This window comes from Asterias rubens, chromosome 12 (assembly GCF_902459465.1).
Source record: "Asterias rubens chromosome 12, eAstRub1.3, whole genome shotgun sequence".
Taxonomy (NCBI): Eukaryota; Metazoa; Echinodermata; class Asteroidea; order Forcipulatida; family Asteriidae; genus Asterias; species Asterias rubens.
Genome location: NC_047073.1, coordinates 2249269 through 2268281, shown reverse-complemented (window position 1 = coordinate 2268281; position 19013 = coordinate 2249269). Strand labels below are relative to the sequence as shown.

General features: G+C 39.1%; 1 protein-coding gene across 1 annotated transcript in view; it reads left to right on the top strand.

The window, feature by feature from the left end:
• LOC117298018 (telomerase protein component 1-like) overlaps positions 1-19013 on the top strand; it is a 39851-nt gene that overhangs the window by 11045 nt on the left and 9793 nt on the right. The window contains exons 7-17 of the mRNA XM_033781238.1: positions 2855-2950; positions 6488-6580; positions 7543-7736; positions 8610-8721; positions 9996-10103; positions 11375-11548; positions 13036-13223; positions 14638-14813; positions 15930-16092; positions 17677-17776; positions 18427-18555. Of these exons, the coding sequence (XP_033637129.1) occupies positions 2855-2950; positions 6488-6580; positions 7543-7736; positions 8610-8721; positions 9996-10103; positions 11375-11548; positions 13036-13223; positions 14638-14813; positions 15930-16092; positions 17677-17776; positions 18427-18555 (1533 nt within the window). The remainder of the gene's footprint in view (positions 1-2854; positions 2951-6487; positions 6581-7542; positions 7737-8609; positions 8722-9995; positions 10104-11374; positions 11549-13035; positions 13224-14637; positions 14814-15929; positions 16093-17676; positions 17777-18426; positions 18556-19013) is intronic.

The following is a 19013-nucleotide window of genomic DNA, read 5'->3' as shown; positions in this document are numbered from 1 at the left end:
TGTACTAGTTTTATGCCTCTGAAGAAGGTCTGGATTGGATCGAAAGCTAAGGCCATCTAACCTATTCATTATGTATAAGACTTCGATAATATTATCATTTGGTGAAGCTGTGTCGATCGTTTTTCTCTCATTTGATAATGTTTTTGTTAAAATAACATTCTTGTCGGTAAACATTTGAATTTTTTCCCAAGTTTGAACTTGCAATAACATTTTAAACTAAAACGTTCTATAAATATTTTTAAAAAAGCAATTGAAGTTGGTCACAACTGATCATTTATAGAAGAAAAACACTACATGCACTACCCACTTTATTTTGAGTCCCTGCAATTCATGTAATTATTTCATATGTATTCTTTTCGACCTTATTCCTTTCAACTTGCAGCAACAATATAAATACACTTATGAATAGAAGAAAAACGGTACCCTTTTTATTTGGATTCAGCTGTGACTTTGTGTTATTTTATTGCCGCAATTTTATGTATTGCATGTATTACCTTAATTGTTTTCTTTACATTTGAACATATATACATGTGTACATGAACATGTAACATCAATCTAAAGTGAAACATTCTAAAAAATATTTACTTCAAACACTTGAAGTTGATCACTACTTATTATTAATACATCTGGATTCAGCCAGATTTTATTGATTGGAACTATAATGCCCATAATGTTTCATAAACCTACTTCAGGTTAAAGGCAGTGAACACTACATGTATTGGTAATTACTCAAAATAATTGTTAGCATAAAACCTTACTTGGTAACAAGCAATGGGGAGCTTTTTATAGTATAAAACATTATGAGAAACAGCTCCCTCTGAAGTAATGTAGTTTTCGAGAAAGAAGTAATCTTCTGCGAATTTGATTTTGTGACCTCAGAGTTAGATTTTGAAGTCTTGAAATCAAGCATCTGAAAGCACACAACTTAGTGTGACAAGGGTTTTTTCTTCCATTATTATCTCGATCGCAACTCCAACAACCAATTGAGCTCAAATTTTCAAATTTTATGCATATGTTGAGATACACCAAGGGAGAAGACTGGTCTTTTGACAATAACCAAAGGTGTCCAGAGCTTAAGAGAACATCACAGTTATCAGCAATTAGAATGAGGCTAAGCCGGAACAGAAGAATATATTTTTAGAAATTCAGAGGAAATCAATTGAATGTAAGAATAGTCTGACCTTGCGTCTAATATTAAGGATTTATACATCATTTGGGAAGTTCCTGGATGTTTTGCAACCTTGTAGATACAAAGCCTGCCTCATATGGGCACAGAAAGTAATATTGTTCAATGCAATCAGAGACTGTTTCATAACCCACTTTTTGTTGATTTGGGTTTTTAAAGGAAGATTACACCTTTGGTCATGCCAAAACTTAAAGACCTGCTTGAACGAAAATGTCAAGTCGGGAACTTTGCTGAATTCCACTTAAAATGTTTTCGATGAATAAGGAAATCGAGTCATATGATTATAAATAGGTTTCAATTGTGTAAAAAAACAATCCTTTTGTATGCTCTTGTCTAGAGCTTTTCTGCGAGTTTTGCGAAAAGCCCCGTTCGTAATCACTCTCAAAACGTCATAAGTAGATAAAGCCGCTTTGTTGCAGGGTGGATGTATAACAAAGCAAACTCCCACAAATGACGTCAGCGGCATTGTCCTTTGACGCCCGCTCTCAACGGCAGAAGTGTTTTTAGTTTTTCAAAAAACCTTTAGGTAGGGGCCTAATTTTGTACTCGATAATTACGAAAAGTTCAGAAGTGTACACATATCAAAATTACATTAAAATGGTGAACAAGTGCATTATAAACAAGTAAAAATACCATTTCTGTTGAAAACATTCCGCTCAGGTAGCTGTTTAATGGCCAGAAAAACTCGCTTGGTAGAGAGCACTTGGGAGCTGTTTATATTATAAAACATTGTTTGAAGTGACCCCCTTTAAGTTAATGGCATTAATAGAGTTAAAGGAACGTTATAGAATTGGTAAGAAACAAAAATCGTGAAGATCACAGATTTACATAAAACTTACACGGTCTAATGATGATGATGGTGGAAAACGTCCCTTGAAATACTTCTGTCTGAAATGTCGTATTTGATGAGAAATAAATAATCTAATTTCGCATTTGGAGTTTATCGTTCAGTGAGTGTTTCATTCATTTTTGTTTTGGCATCGATGCAATGCAAAATTTGTAATCGGTTTTTCACTATTCTCTTGTGACCCAGAGGGTCGATCGAATCTCAAACTTCTACAGGTTTGTAATTTTATGTATATGGTGGATTGAATAAAGTGCTTTACACTGCCAGCAACTTGTTTGCTAGCAAAACCAATTCTGTAATGTTCCTTTAAGCAAGTATTTTTTCATCCCAAAGTTTGTAAAAGCTTCATGTTCTCAGGCATCTCAAAGCACACATTTCTATGCAAGAAGGTTTTTCTTCTTCTTTCATTATTTTCTTGCCACTTTGATGACCAATTGAACCCAAATTTTCACAGGTTTGTGATTGAATGCATATTTGGCTACACCAAGTGAGGATATTGGTCTTTGACAAAAGACCGTATTGAATATGGCGTCACCGTTCAAATATCTGCCCTACAAGATGGCGTCTGTGCACGTGTGCGTGGAGGTGTGCGTGCATGTGCCGTAGAAATCTAACCGGGAATGCTGCGTGCTTCGATGATGTACGCGTTTGGACGCGCATACGGTTTGCCCTACAAGACTTTTATAGCAAAAAAGGGTTATTCAATACGGTCTACATGTATATAACCAAAAATGTACTCCACCTTTAAAGTTAAGTTCAGCATTCAATTTGTATAAAGCTGGTTGTTTTTTTCACTTTGTTTTACTTTGTGGTAATTTCAGGGAGACCGGGTGAAATGGTACGACTGTGAATTTGCCGGAATAGATTCAGATGGAAAAGTGGAATTCCATGGTCTTCAGGGAACTTTTTCCAAAGAGGTAACCCATTTTTTTATTAGATTGATTTTTCTCTCTTTATTTTTAATGCATCGGGATGAAGAATATTCATTTTGGTTTTACCATACAAACCGATGTGTGTGAGCACTGTATACTCTGTACTTTTCACGAGTTCTCTTAAAACAAATCACAGGCATATTCTATAGATTGGGTGTGAGCCCACGACCTTTTGCAATTCTAGAGCAGTGCCTTACCAACTAGACCATCCAGATTGCCTACTAGCAAAAGGCATTTTGAATCTCATGTTTTAGCATAAAACTGCATAGATGTCAAATCTATAGTACTCTCCTTTTAAACCATTAATGAAGGGTTGTAGCTTTTTTTGGGTCAACGTATTGCTGATTGACAGCCATCATTATCAAGAAACATACAATCAAAAATCAAATGTGAAAGTTTCAGCTGAAAGGCAGTGGACACTATTGGTAATTACATTACAGTACTCAAAATTATTATTTGCATAAACCCTTACTTTGTGCAGGTAATGGGGAGCTGTTGAGAGCATCAAACATTGTGAGAAACGGCTCCCTCTGAAGTGGCGTAGTTTTCATTAAAGAAGTAATTTTCTACTAAATTATTTGATTTAGATTTTAAGGTCCTGAAATCAAGCATGTTAAATTGGTCTCACGGTAGTACAGTTTATTACGATCCTATAAGCTAAAGTAGTAGTCGCAGCCTATTTCTATACCATCCGCCCGGGTAATAGGTAAAAAGCAGGACAGTTCTTTTCAAAACTGAGAAGTCTCCCGAACACCTCAACAATCTACTCCGCGGTAGTAGAATAAAGAAAGACAGTTCTCTAAGAACAATGCCTTAAATCCTATATAAGTGTGTATGGTCGTAAATCTTTGGAGCATTTACCAATGGATTGACAAGGTTTCATAACTACCTATCCCTAATTGCAGAGACATCCTGCCAGAAGGGTACACTATAATGTTATATGTTTCCAAGGATGTCTTGACTGCGCCAGTCCAGCTGATGAGGTCTTTGTGGTCAATCACTTGGGGTCTTTTTTAAAGAGAGAGAAAGTCATCTTGTTAAGGCTTTCATAAAAAGGATGAATAATTGACCACAGGTGTTCGAACATCATGGGCGACTTTGTGATGGTCAACATTATTTGTTAAAAAAAAAAACATTTACGCAACATTAAAAAAGTGGAGTTGCTGCCTTTTTGACCAATTATTGTAAAATTAATAATAATAGTGGTTTCCTATTGTAGCGCTCAGGGCCGTCCGCAGTGAGGCATATGGCGCTTCAACATTATTACCCCTCAGCTCCGGGGGGAGTATACAGCCTGTGCCGCCAATTATATAGCGCACTAAGCCAATCAATCACCATCTCTGCCCTCACAGGTACACATTTACCCCTGGGTGGAGAGAAGCAATTATAGATAAGTAATAATAATAATAATAATGATAATAATAATAATAAGACTTGTAATGCGCAGTTATCCACCCTGCTGGGTGTTCCAAGGCACAGTAAAAACCAACAATAAACAAAACAAAACAAAGAAAAAACAGACACAGCAAAATTAGTCTTTGAAAACCTGTGACATAAGATTAGTTTTGAGAAGAGATTTGAATGTTGTGGTACAAAGACAAGATCTACATGTAAGATTAAGTCGTAGAGAGTTCCAGATGCGTGGCGCAGCTGAAGAAAACGACCTGTCTCCCCATGAGTGTCGAGACTTGGGTTATACAAGTATCACGACAGGGATTCGAATCACACTCTGCTGAACAGAAACACCAGAGCTTGAGTTTGGTGCTCTTATTAGCTTGGCCACAACACCCCTATGTAGAGGAGTATCATTGTAGAAAAGTGTCTTGTCCGAGGGCTCGAGGTCCAAGTTATGGCACATTAACAGGCATACATTTGTATGTATACTCTTCCTAGTTTAGTCTGTTTTTGTTTTTGTTTTTTCCTTTAGAAAAAGCAGTAAAACTGTCATAGACAATGACTTAAATGTCTATTAGTATTACTTGTAGCCTACACCAAGTGAACATATACATAATAATAATAATAATAATAATAATATCAAAGTCTTATATATATTATATACATGTAGCACACGTAGCTACCAAACATGGTACTCAAGGCACTGAGTACATGTATATACAAACTTTCAGAAATATATGTTATTGCAGTGATGAATTTTGGGACCCAATTAGGTAGCGCCTTATAAGGGTTTACAAGGTGCTATGGCGCAAACAGCAGCCACAGCCAAAAACACCTGGACGAACCGCTTCTCTTTCCGATAAGTGCACTGGGTTCCTTTACATGCGTTACACAACACATGGGACCAACGGCTTTACGTCCCATCCGAAGGACTATGGTTTAAGTGTCTTGCTTAAGGACACAAGTGTCTCGGCTTGGGATTCGAACCCACACTCTGCTGATCAGCAACACCAGAGTTTGAATTTGGTGCTCTTAACCGCTCGGCCACGACAATTCCACATAGGTCAGCCCTTGTGCTTGAAAAAATGTTCCTACTTTTTTCCATGTCCAAAAATCATGCCTGCATTAAAAAGCAAGACACTTAACCACTATGCTTTATCCTTCAAAGATGGGATGCGAAGCTGTTTGTCCCACGTATTGTGTAATGCCTGTGAGAAATCAAGTACTCTCATCTACAAGTGTCAGGGATTTGCCATGAAATTGATGGGTTAGCAGCAGATGGAAGTGAATACAACCTTGCAAAAACCTGAGAATGTGCATGGTCGATATGTACACAAAGTGGCAAAGTGGAAATTCATCAAGTGGAAATTCATCAAGATTTAAAGGGTTTGGCTTCTTTTTGACACAAAACACAAACGTTCATATTGACATTGAACTTGATTGCTGAGGTGCTGTAGTTTTTGAGAAATGAGTTTAGCAGTTTCACAAAAAAAATATTTTTAAAGCATGTACATGATACACAATTGCTTTACATTGCTCCTGAAAACATTGCTCTGTGATTTCTTTTTTTTTTACTAAAATATTTGCTGTCCAATAAAGCTGAAACTTCTACAGGTAAACTGTACTACATGTATGACAATTTTCTAAATCTTTTGCAATTTTTATTGTTATGAGCCCTCGAACAGGCTGGTCCTGGAGAGAGCGCAATATAGAACCAATAAATTATTTTTTTATTATGTATGTATGTCGTTTCGTTGAGTACAACTGAACAAACTTCTGTGCACAACGTTAAACACGAGAACCGCAATCTACCTAGCAAGTACATGCAGATGGTGTTACCGCAAACCAATTTAACATTAATTTCTGTATTATGTTTACTATTTAAGGAATATTATAATGTACATGTTGATTTGGTTTTGTTGCCAATAACAAACAGTTGATACATGTAGCAGTGTAAGCACTTTATGTAATCCACTAAATGCATAAACTGACTAACCCGAGCTCTCAAGTTTTCACAGGTTTGTTATTTTGTGTGTTGAGATACAGCAAGTGAGAAGACTGGTCTTTGACAATTACCAATAGTGTCCAGTGTCTTTAACCTGTTCCAATTGTTCCTCTAACCTGTAGGTGTTTGAGTTCTTCAAGATGAGAGTTGAGGCACAGTACCCTCTAATGGATGAAAGTCAGGATCCGTATCAGCAAGCTCGAGAGGCGCATGAGGTACAGTAGTATAGAAATAATTTGGTTTATTTATTTATTAATTATTGATATATTCTAACAGCGGAAAGCAGCCAGTTACAGGTTTCATTAAAAACTATGTATATAGTCTCATGATGATGACTAGAGCAAGCTAGTCCAAGCATTAAGACCAATTTAAGAACTGACTCCGTGGTAGTACAGTTAATTACAACCTATAAGCTAAAATAGTAGTCCAAGCCTATTTTCTATACCATCTGCCCGGGTAATAGTTTTAAAAAAAGCAGGACAGTTCTTTTCAGAACTGAAAAGTCTCCCGAACACTCGAACAATCTACTCGGCGGTAGTAGAATAAAGCAAGACATTTCTCTAAGAACAAACTCTACCTGGAAAGTAGATACACACATGGTGTTACCGCAAACCAAGTATTTATGCATGAATAATAACAATTATAACAATAAGAGTTGCTTATCAAGGCGCTTTAACATACAGTATTTTCCTGCAAGGTATGTGAGACTACATTGTGTACGTTTGAATTATGAGACCTATTACTTTTACATAGCACCGTGTAAATGGTTAACAAGGTGCTGTTGCACAAAATGCTGCCAATCAAACCAGAAATAACGGGGCGAACCCCTTCTCTTTTCGAAAAGTTCACTTTGTTCCTTTGTGTGTGTTACACAACCATGACCAATGGCTTTGAGTTGCATCAAGGCAGATCCTTGCTATTTGATTGGAGAATTGTCCATAACGTGACAGCAAATAAATGTACCAAGTTTACGATACACCCTGGGAAGTGGCAGCAGAGAGATCACCTTTAGGGGATGTTACATTTTTTACTTTTTTATTTGAAATATCAAGTAATAAACTGAATAAGAAAACATGTTTTTGATCTGTAGCAGGACTTTGATGGCGAGGAACTAACATTCAATTTTGTCAATCCTGATGCAAGACCAACACTATTTTGATTTCCTTTTCTTTTTCAGTCTTTCCTGAAGAGCCGTTGCACATCAGTTCTTGGTCGTAACGCAATCTTAGAGAAGATCGAGAAGTACGTTGTTGACATCGGTCAAGACTGTCCTCTGATCATCACAGGTGGAGCTGGGTCCGGCAAGTCTTCCATTATGGCTCGGACAGCTGATGTCGCTCAGACTATGGCCATGAACAAGCAGATACCGGGGTATGTACACCTGCCCCAGGTCGACCCCGGTGTGCTCATCCAGGTGTCGTATTGCCCACGTTCGTCCTGGAAAAGTCACTTACCCCTAGTGTTCCATGGTTGTATTCTTCCAACTTTTACATTTCCCTTACTCTTTTAAAAAGGAAAACCATCAAAAATATTATGTTATAATATTTTGATTAATAACCAGTTTTATAAAGCACTTTTCACACCCAAAGGGTGTCTCAAAGTGCTTCCAACATTATTGCCCCTGGTCACTTGGCCTTAAATCATTCCTTAAAGGAACATGTTGCCTTGGAACGGACGAGTTGGTCTATGAAAAGCGTTTGAAACCGTTTGTTATGAAATGTATATGGTTAGATAGATGTTTTAAAAGTAGAATATAATGATCCACACAAGTATCGCTCAAAATTGGACGGTTTTCATTTTACGTCGCGAACTAACACGGTCGGCCATTTATGGGAGTCAAATTTTTGACTCCCATAAATGGGCGACCGTGTTTGTCGACGAGGTAAAACGAAAACCACGCAATTTCCAGGCATATTTGTGTAGATCATTGTATTCTACTTTTACAACATCTTTATAACAAAGGGTTACAGAACGCTTTTCAAAGACCAACTCGACCGATCCAAGGCAACATGTTCCTTTAAACCATCTCAGCTTCCTGGGGAGTGTAATACAGTCATGTTTGTTGTTTGTGACTGATTCCACATTTATATATGTTTTTTTTCTTTTTTTTTTTTCTTATAAATATAGCTACATGGAACTACGTTCTGTGGTCCTACTGGCCTCAAATAAGTAATACATTGTACATTAAATAATTACTGTCACAAATTTGACTATTGGTTGATATTTTCATCTTGTTTCTGGTAGTGGTGGATCTACAGGCTGGCATGTCTTCTATCATTTTGTCGGAGCTGTTCCGGGGTCAACCGATATGGAGAAATGCTTGAAACGGTTACTCAAAGAACTAAACCAAGTCAATGTGAGTCATTATCTTGATAATATCAAAGTCTTATGTAGCGCACGTGTATCTACCAAATAAGGTACTCAAGGCGCTGAGTATATACATTTATTCAGAAAGATAGGTTATTGCAGTGATGGATTCTGAGACCCAACTTTTTAGCACCTTGTAATGGTTTACAAGGTGCTACGGCGCATGAAGCAGCCACAACCAGGAACACCGGCTCTTTTCGATAAGTGCACTAGGTTCTTTTACATGCGTACTATTGGCTTTACGTCCCATCCGAAGGATGAAGCAAAGGTTAAGTGTCTTGCTTTAGGACACAAAAATTAAGTGTTACAGCTGGGGATTCAAACCTACACTCTGCTGATCAGAAACACCAGAGTTTGAATTCGGTGCTCTTAACCGCTCGGCCACGACGCTACGACAATAACAAAATGATGAATATAAAATATACTCACAATGAAGGACACATGCATAGCACTTTTATTCGCTAGCCCTGGCGGCCTTATTTCAAAGAGCTGTTTAGTGGCAACATTTGTGCTTACTACATGCACATGAGTTTCCTTCAGGGTTAACCAGCTAATTTAGCTCCACCCATCATGTTTTTTTTCTTTTTGAAGACACTGGACACTATTGGTAATTGACCAGTCTTCTCACTTGGTGTATATCAACATATGCACAAAATATCAAACCTGTGAAAATTTGAGCTCAATTGGTCGTCGAAGTTGCTAGATGATAATGAAAGAAAAAATACTGTTGTCACACAAAGTTGTGTGCATTCAGATGCTTGATTTCAAGACCTCAAAATCTAATTCTGAGGTCTCAAAATCAAACACGTGGAAAATTACTTCTTTCTCGAAAACTACGTTACTTCAGAGGGAGCCGTTTCTCACAATGTTTTAGACCATCAACCTCTCCCCATTACTCGTTACCAAGTAAGGTTTCATGCTAATAATTATTTTGAGTAAGTAGCAATAGTGTCCACTACTGCACTGTAGTTTAATGCACTTGCCTTTATGCCTCGTCATTTGTGAGCCAACGCATGCGCGCAAACGCAGTCCGAGTTTGCTCATGTAATTGAGTCTGTTCTACACACGTATTTATGCAAGAAGAAGAACAGGAAACCAGTCACAAATACACATGACATGGTATTTCGGCTGGCAACCTATGAAATTTGACCCAGGTTTGTGGTTACGAGTTCAAAAGCCTTACCTTACCAGCAGGATAGTACAGTCTTTTAATGCTATAAGTTTCACACATTTCTAATGTATTTTTTTCGTCTCAATGTCTAGGAAGCAACAATGCCCAAGAATCTTGAGATGACATGCCAGTTGGTATGCAGCGTCTTAAGTAATCCCAAGACTGCTCCAATCATTGTCTGCATCGATGCACTAAATCAGGTTAGTCAGTGCTACTCTCTCTCTCCTTGCTTGTCAACTCCATGGACCCCAGGTTGAATCCCTACGTCTTGCCACCTACGTCTCGTGTTCTCCGATCAGCATCTACCGCCCACCTGGAATTCAACTCTGGTCCTATCCCCCGCACTCGCTATGGAAAACACGCCTTCTCAATCACCACTTCCACTCTTTGGAACAATCTTCCCGTCCACATCCGTGCCTCCACTACACTGACATCATTAAAAACCGCTCTCAAAACACACTTATTTAAATCCATCTAAGCTGTTCAGTTTCTGCTATTTCATCCCACTTAAAATTGTATTTTCTTTTTTTTTAGTTACACTTCTTGTTTCAGCGCTGAGAAACCCTGTATTAAAGGAACATGTTGCCTTGGATCGGTCGAGTTGGTCTTTGAAAAGCATTTGTAACCGTTTGTTATAAAATGCATATGGGTAGAAAGATGTTGTAAAAGTAGAATACAATGATCCACACAAACATGCCTCTAAATTGCAAGGTTTTCCTTTTACCTCGTCGACTTACACGGTCGGCCATTTACATGTATGGGAGTCAAATTTTTTACTTCCATAAATGGCCGACCTTGTTAGTTCGCACAGTAAAAGGAAAACCGTGCAATTTTGAGGCAAATTTGTGTGGATCATTGTATTCTACTTTTAAAACATCTTTTCAACCATATGCATTTTATATCAAAACAGTTACAAATGCTTTTTATAGACCAACTTGTCCGATCCAATTTTATGGGGCCAGAGCTTTTGCAGCAGCAGCAGCAGAATTATGGAATAGTCTTCCGGACACCATAAAACAAGCTCAAACAGTGAAGTGTCTTAAGACAAAGTTGAAAACACATTCACTTTTGCAATAGCCTTCAGTACTTCTTTCTGTATCAACTAAATTTTGCTTTTGTGTTTACTTCACATCTTTATAAACTTTTACTTCTCTTTTGTTTTCATCTCAAAGCGCATAGGGACTTCTCTGTGATTGTGATATGTGCTGTACAAAAATGGTTCATTATTATTATTATTATTATTATTATTATTATTATTATCCAAGGCAACGTGTTCCTTTAAGCATTATACTATAAATGCATGTTTTTTGTTATTAAACCAGAGCCTTGCACGTGTATTGAGTTTACAGTTCCAAATGGGGTGTTCCCTCCTTAGGGCGTTTTCCTCCCTGTATAAATGATACAGGCTACGTGGGGCAGAACAGCTCTCCCGGGCATTTGATCACAATTATTTTTTGTATTCGATCCTTAGTTTGATGACGACAAATCCTCCACTTTGCTGAGCTGGTTGCCAAGGAAACTAGCTCCCCAGATCCGAGTCATCATGGCCATGATTAATGACACCCCTCCTCACAAGTTCCTCTGTGAGCGTGCCAGTAAACCGCTGGAGGTTGTGGTCACACCGTTGGATATGACTGCACGCCAGGTATGAAGGATTCAGTGGTACAGTAATTTTAGACTTTTATCTGCATTCAGACTTTTGTAAAGGCACTGGACACGTTTTGTAATTGTCCAGTAAAAGACCAGCCGTTGATTTCACAAAGAGTTAGGACTCGTCTTATCTCGAGATAGGACGAGTAACTCGTGCTAACTTTAGGATGGGTTCAATGCGTCCCAACGTCTTCTGATACGGAACTGAACTCGTCCTAAAGTCCTAACATTAATCCTAAGTTAGGAAGAGTTTTGTGAAATCGACGGCTGTATCTCACTTGGTGTATCCCAACATATGCATAAAATAACAAACCTGTACAAAATTTATCTCAATTGGTTGCGGAAGTTGCAAGAAAATAATGAAAGAGAAAACCTCCTGTTGCACAACTTTATGTGCTTTCAGATGCATAATAAAAGGCTTCAGCTGGAGCCTTTTATTATTTGAGTGAACAAAAAACAAAACAAAAAAAACTTAAACAACTCTTTACTTCAGAGGGCCGTTTCTCACAATGTTTTGTACTATCAACAGCTCATCCTTGCTCGTTACCAAGTAAGTCTTTATGCTAACAATTGTTTTGAGTAATTATCAATAGTGTCCAGTGCCTTTAAAGTCAGCCTGGTAAACACAAAATTAAAAAAATTCCTGCTCCTTGATCTACTTCTCTAGCACTAAGGACACTTTTCCTAAAGCTCCTTGGCATCTTTAATTTCAAATCTGGAAATGTCGTCATTTCAGTGTACTGTCTAAGATCTGGATACCAGTTTCAGACGTTTTTTGTCTTAGAGACTTCTTTTGACTCTTACCCCTTCCTGGTCGTAGCTGGGGGTTGGAGGCAGGGGTAGTGTCTACCCAAGCAGTGGCCTTTTGTGCCGTGATGCGACTTCTATAAACACAAAAAAAATGGAGAGTAAAATAAAAACTGCTTTCCCTCTGAAAGTTTAAATTGCAGGTCAGCATCATCACATTCAACCTTATCATGGGGTGTCATGGCCGAGTGGATAAGAGCACCCAATTCAAGCTCTGGGGTCGATTTCACAAAGAGTTAGGACTAGTCCTAACTTAGGACCAGTCCTAGGAGATATGAAAAACGTATGGCTAGTCCCAAGTTAGGACGAGTAACTTGTCCTAACACTCTTTGTGAAATCCACCCCTGGTGATTTTGTTCAGCAGAGTGTGGGTTCGAATCCCGGTCGTGACACTTGTGTCCTTGAGCGAGACACTTCACTACAATTGTTTCTCTCCACCCAGGAGTAAATGGGTACCTGTGAGGCCAGAGATGGTTCTTGTGATTGTTTTAGCCGAGTAGAGCATTTGTTGCACAGGGCTGTATACTCCCAGGGAGCTGAGATGGTTTAAGGAATGATTTAAGGCCCAGTTGACCAGGGGTAATAATGTTGGAGCGCCATGAGCCTCACGGCGTGACGGACCTAAGCTTTATATAAGAAGCCGTTATCATAATTATTGTTATCTCCTCTATGCAGGAAATAGTGACAGAGCTTTTGGGCACGTACAATAAGCGATTGGATGCGACTCAGATGAAGAGCTTGCTCGCCAAGGAATCGTCTCAGAATCCTCTGTGGTTAGCTGTGGCGTGTGAAGAACTACGTGTCTTTGGTTTGTTTGATCGAGTGACAAACAAGATCAACAGTATGGCTGACGGTCTACTAGAGTAAGTGCACTTTGTTTTATCAAATTTTTAGTAGTTTTGAAGTGCTAGGATCCAGTTGTTTTAATGCATAAGTGCAATGTTTTCCCAGTTGCCTTTTATAATTGTATAATTTTATAAGTGTACACTATTGGTAAAATAGCATAACACCTTACTTGGTAACAAGTAATAGGGAGAGGTTGATAGTATAAAACATTGTGAGAAACGGCTCCCTCTGAAAGTAACGTAGTTTTCGAGAGAGAAGTAGTTCTCCACGAATTTGATTTGAAGACCTCTGCATAAGGTTTTGAGGTCACGAAATCAAGCATCTGAAAGCACACAGCTTCGTGTGACATGGGCGTTTTTTCTTTATCTCGCAACTTCGGCGACCAATTGAGCTCAAATTTTCACAGGTTTGTTATTTTTTTGTATATGTTGAGATACACCAAGTGAGAAGACTGGTCTTTGACAATTACCAAAGGTGTCTAGTGTCTTTAAGTTTAGCATTCATCATGGCATTCAACTCCTCCAATATGGAATGCTATACTCTAACATTGTGGGATTGAACATATAAAATACCAGCAATTCCCTTCATCTGGAAAGCATTCACAGCCATTGCATGCTGTCTCCCTCGCATGCTATCGTTACAAATGCTTTAAAATCCTGCAGGAATGCTATCCTTCCCTGCATGCTACTAGAACTGCTATCAACTTATCAGCATGCTATCAGGGCCCAATTTCATAGCGCTGCTTAACGGTAAGCAAATTTGCGTGCTTACTGTAGCCGTAGTGTATTTTACAGGTTAGCAGAAAAAATTGGGCGGCCATATTGCGTGTTTACCGTGGATTTACATTGTGACGTCATTTATTTTCGTGTGGTAGGCACCGGAAGGTGTGCTTACGGTTAGCAGTGCTATGAAATAGAAATTGCACAGTAAGCACAAAATTTGCCGCTAAGCAGCTCTATGACATTGGCCCCAGGAATGCTGTTAAGCACAGAGAGATAGCAGTTCAAAGGTAAACAAATGTGTGAAGTGTGGCTATTGGCATGCTAGGTATACCTGGCATGTCACTCGCATGCTACAATGTATACGTGCATGCTGTGCACATGATGTTTTATCTTCAAGTACGCGCTAATCCTCCAATCAGATTCGCAGAATGGAGTGGTGATAAAAACTTATATTGCACGGCTAATATCACTACCATGCGTATTGTGTGTTCTATGTCACGCGCCAAGTTTGCTTGAAGATAAATACGTTATCACACGCACGCTCGTGGAAATACAGAAAATGAAGCGCGTCTGCGTTCCATATCCAACTCGGCCATCGGCCTCGTTGGATATGGGACGCAGAAGCGCTATATTTTTCCATATTTCACTTATAATAGCAGTCAAGTTTGGTAAGAGAACAGACAAACTTTATATTGTTGGTACATTTCAGGTTGCTTGACCAGGTATTCACCCGTTTTGAGGAGGAGAATGGTGGAATGTTGCTATCGGCAACTCTCTGTCTTCTCGAGACGTCTGCAACAGGATTGCTGGAGATCGAACTCCTGAAGATTCTCGGGGATGAAGACAATTTGATTCCTCAAGAAAAGGACTCTGAACTGGAAAAAGGTGCGACGTTTTCTCAACTTTATTGCCTTCGGAATGTGCATTTTTGGGCTACAAAAGTGTTTATCATGAATTTTATTTGGTTGGAAAGATGTTTTAAAAGTCAAATATAAATCAACTCTGCTGCAGATAGAATATTAAGTAAGACCTAGTTCCCAAGAAACTATACAGAAAAGTAGATATAACACTTGGGCTTACAGCAAACTGTAATAAAAATAATATTAATATTGAAGTCTTATAATATAGCGCACGATATACCAAACAAGGCACTCAAGGTGTATATACAAACTTTCAGAAAGATTTGCAGAGATGAGTTCTGAAACCCAATTACTTAACACCTGACATGCCTGACGGCGCATACAGCAGCCACAGCCAGGAACACCGGGCGATCACCTCTTCTCTTTTCAATAAGTGCACTGGGTTCTTTTACATGCGTTAAACAACACATGGGACCAATGGCTGTACATGTACGTCCCATCCGAAGGACGCAGCAATGGTTAAGTGTCTTGCTTAAGGACACAAGTGTCACGGCTGGGGATTCGAACCCACACTCTGCTGATCAGAAACATCAGAGTTTTTTCTCGGTACTCTTAACCTCTCTATCAATCTATTTTTTTCACTATTTTTTGTTTGTATTTAGGGCCATGACCACTTAGTTGGATTTGTGCACTTTGTAAGTTTTCATTATTGACATTATTCTTTGTTTTGGTTTTTACCCATACACCGATGTGTGTTAGCACTGTATACTCAGTACTTTCCCCAGTCCTGTGAAAAAATATCACAGACATGTTACTCGGGTGGGATTCAAACCAACGACCTTTGCAATTCTAGAGCAGTGTCTTACCAACTAGACTACCGAGGTTGCCTGGTAGCTAGAGGCAGTTCAAATCCTATGTTTTGGCAGCGGGTACCGCAACGATATAAGAAATGTTAAATTTGCATCGGGGATAAAGAATATTATTTTATATTTTTGGTTTTAACCCATACACCGATGTGTGTTAGCACCGAAAAAGTTTATATTCTTTATCCCCGATGCAAATTTAACATCTCTTATATTATTGATTGCCACCATAGTCCTTTTCACTAATTGTAATCACTGTGATGGACTTATCTCCACAGACAAGGGAGGAGAAAAAAGTTCCAAGGATCTTGGTCCTCTTCCAGCCGCTAAGTGGGCGGTCGTCTACCGTGCCCTCAAGCCGTTCCTAAGACCTTTTGGAGAAAGCGGTGAGGGCAGGCTGGACTTCTATCATCGAGCGCTGAGCAAAGCTGTCCGCAGAAAGTAAGTCTTTCTCGTATATTTGGTTTGCAGTAACACCAAGTGTGTATCTACTAGCCAGGTAGAGTTTGTTCTTAGAGAACTGTCTTGCTATATTCTACTGCCGCGGACTAGATAATCGGGGATTCGGGAGACTTCTCAGTTCTGAAAAGAACTGTCCTGCTTTTTAACTATTATCCGGGCGGATGGTATAGAAAATAGATGTGGAATATAGCAAGACAGTTCTCTAAGAACAAACTCTACCTGGCAAGTAGATACACACATGGTGTTACTGCAAACCAAATATACATTGATACCTCACCATGCAATGCCTCAAATCCTATATAAGTCTTTCTTCACAGTTATTGTTTTTACCTGTGAAACATGCAGGTCCTTCATCGTGAGAATGGACATCCTTTGCAACATACATGTATCTGGGGTTGGGGTGTTGTGGCCGAGTGGATAAGAGCACCGAATTCAAGCTCTGGTGATTTTGTTCAGCAGAGTGTGGGTTTGAATCCCGATTGTGACACTTGTGTCCCTGAGCAAGACACTTCACTATAATTGCTTCTCACCACTCAGGGGCTAATGGGTACCTGTGAGGGCAGAGATGATTCTTATGATTGATTTAGTCGAGTAGCACATTTGTTGCACAAGGCTGTATACTCCTCACCAGGGAGCTGAGACGGTATAAGGAATGATTTAAGGCCTAGTGACCAGGGGTAACAATGTTGGAGCGCACTGAGCGTCACTGCGTGACGGACCTGAGCACGATTTAAGAAGCCATTATTATCTTGAAGCTTTCTTTTAAAACATTCATGTACACTCAAGCTTATCAGCCTAAAGATCTCTCATCTAGCCCATAAGCCTTTTTGAGGTATAGTACGTGATACGCGCGCGTCACACGCAGCGACTGATGCCACGCTCACCATGTTGGTGGTCATTAGGTTTATGTGTAAACGCCGCGTCGCCTAAAATGCGCACTTCACTGAATAACATACGTTCTATTTCTATGGTCAATACGCACAAATTTACCACAACTTTACAGTGTTGTAGCATTGTGTCAGCCATACCTCAAAAATTCTTATGACATTTGCTCTATTGCATTGCTTTCAACTGGCTCCCCCCAGGGAAAACAGATGTAACACTTTTAACAGTAGTAATAATAATAATAATATTAATAATGCATTTATAATGCGCCATCTATCTAGTGTACAAGACCCTATTCCGAGGCGCAGAAAAAAGAAGAAAAAAACATATACACAAAAAATAAATAATGTAGAATGCAATGAAAAATGTACAATGAATAATCTAAGTCAAAACATGTAACGAGCTAAGTGTATGAGGATTTAAATAAATGAGTTTCAGCAAGTTTTTTTAAACAATGGAAGAGAACTACAGCATCTGATGTTATTAGGTAAAGCGCTCCAAAGTTTAGGAGCACAATCAGAAAAGGCACGATCGCTAGACAATGAGGAAGTTCTAGGAATAGTTAAAAGGGACTTGGCAGAAGAACGAATAGTGCGAGAGGGGGGGGGCGTAAGGTACGAGCAGATTTTCAATGTAACTAGTATTTTAATAAAACTGATTATCCCGTATTGTCTGTAGATATTTTGAGAGCGCCAATCTTCTGTCTGACCAGATGTGGTGGCACAACAAGCTGGCAGTTTACTTCAATCAATCTGAGCATGTTGATCGCAAAGTTGAGGTAAATGAAGCATTCTTAAGGGTTTGGGTACTTTTTGTAGCACAAAACACAATGTCCACACATTAACATTAAACTTTCATCGTTTGAAGGTTTGGAAAACAATAGCCTTTAGTCAAGGCGCACGTGGCACACCCGATAGCACGCACAGGCCAAAAATGTAACGCACGAAAAAAGACTATCACTGCGAGCGGCGAAGCCGCGAAGCGCCTTTACCAACTCGTTTTGGGGGCCTTATGTTTTTCTTTACATTTGCCAATGATTTTGGTGGGAGAAAATGTAACGAATTTGCATCGAACGTTCTTGTGACGTCATGCAAGTAATTGTGGCTTCTTATTGGCCAGCAACTCACCACGCTAAAGCATTGTGCGTTACATTTTCTCCCACCAAAATCGTTGGCAAATGTAAAGAAAAAACATAAGGCCCCAAAACGAGTTGGTAAAGGCGCTTCGCGGCTTTGCCGCTCGCGGTGATAGTCTTTTTTCGTGCGCTACATTTTTGGGGTTGTGTGGCCATCCGGTGTGCTGCGTGCGCCTAGGAACGCAACCAAGATGGTGACAGCTTGATAAAGGTCTATATAGTCCTTACACACATCCTTAAAGGATAAAACACAATAAATATTAAATGGTGATATATTTTTTTCATCGTGACAGGAGCTGCCCATTCATCTCCTGAAACTTGAAGACACTGTACGTCTTACAAACTTCTTGATGGACTGGAATGTCTTTGACAGACTTTACAATGAAGAATACAGCACCCTGTTGCTCAAGTACTGGAGAGAGGTACGTTATATGTCAAACTTTCTCAAATTTGACACTCCTAAAGTTGGTTTTACTCTCACATAATCCATGCTTTATATAATTATATTATTTGTTTTAGTTGCCAACTTTTGATGTACATAGACATGTTTTATTTTAAAGGCAGTGGACACTATTGGTAATTACTCAAAATAATTATTAGCATAAAACCTTTCTTGGTGACGAGTAATAGGGAGAGGTTGATGGTGTAAAACATTTTGATAAACAGCTCCCTCTGAAGTGCCATAGTTTTCGAGAAAGAAGTAATTTTCCACGAATTTGGTTTCGAGACCTCAGATTTAGAACTTGAGGTCTCAAAATCAACCATCTAAATGCACACACCTTTCTGTGACAAGGATGTGTATAAACCTTTGTTTATGACCAGTAAAAAGTGTTGAAACATGGGCGTGACACGCGAATTTGCACTTGTGCTTTTAAGACAG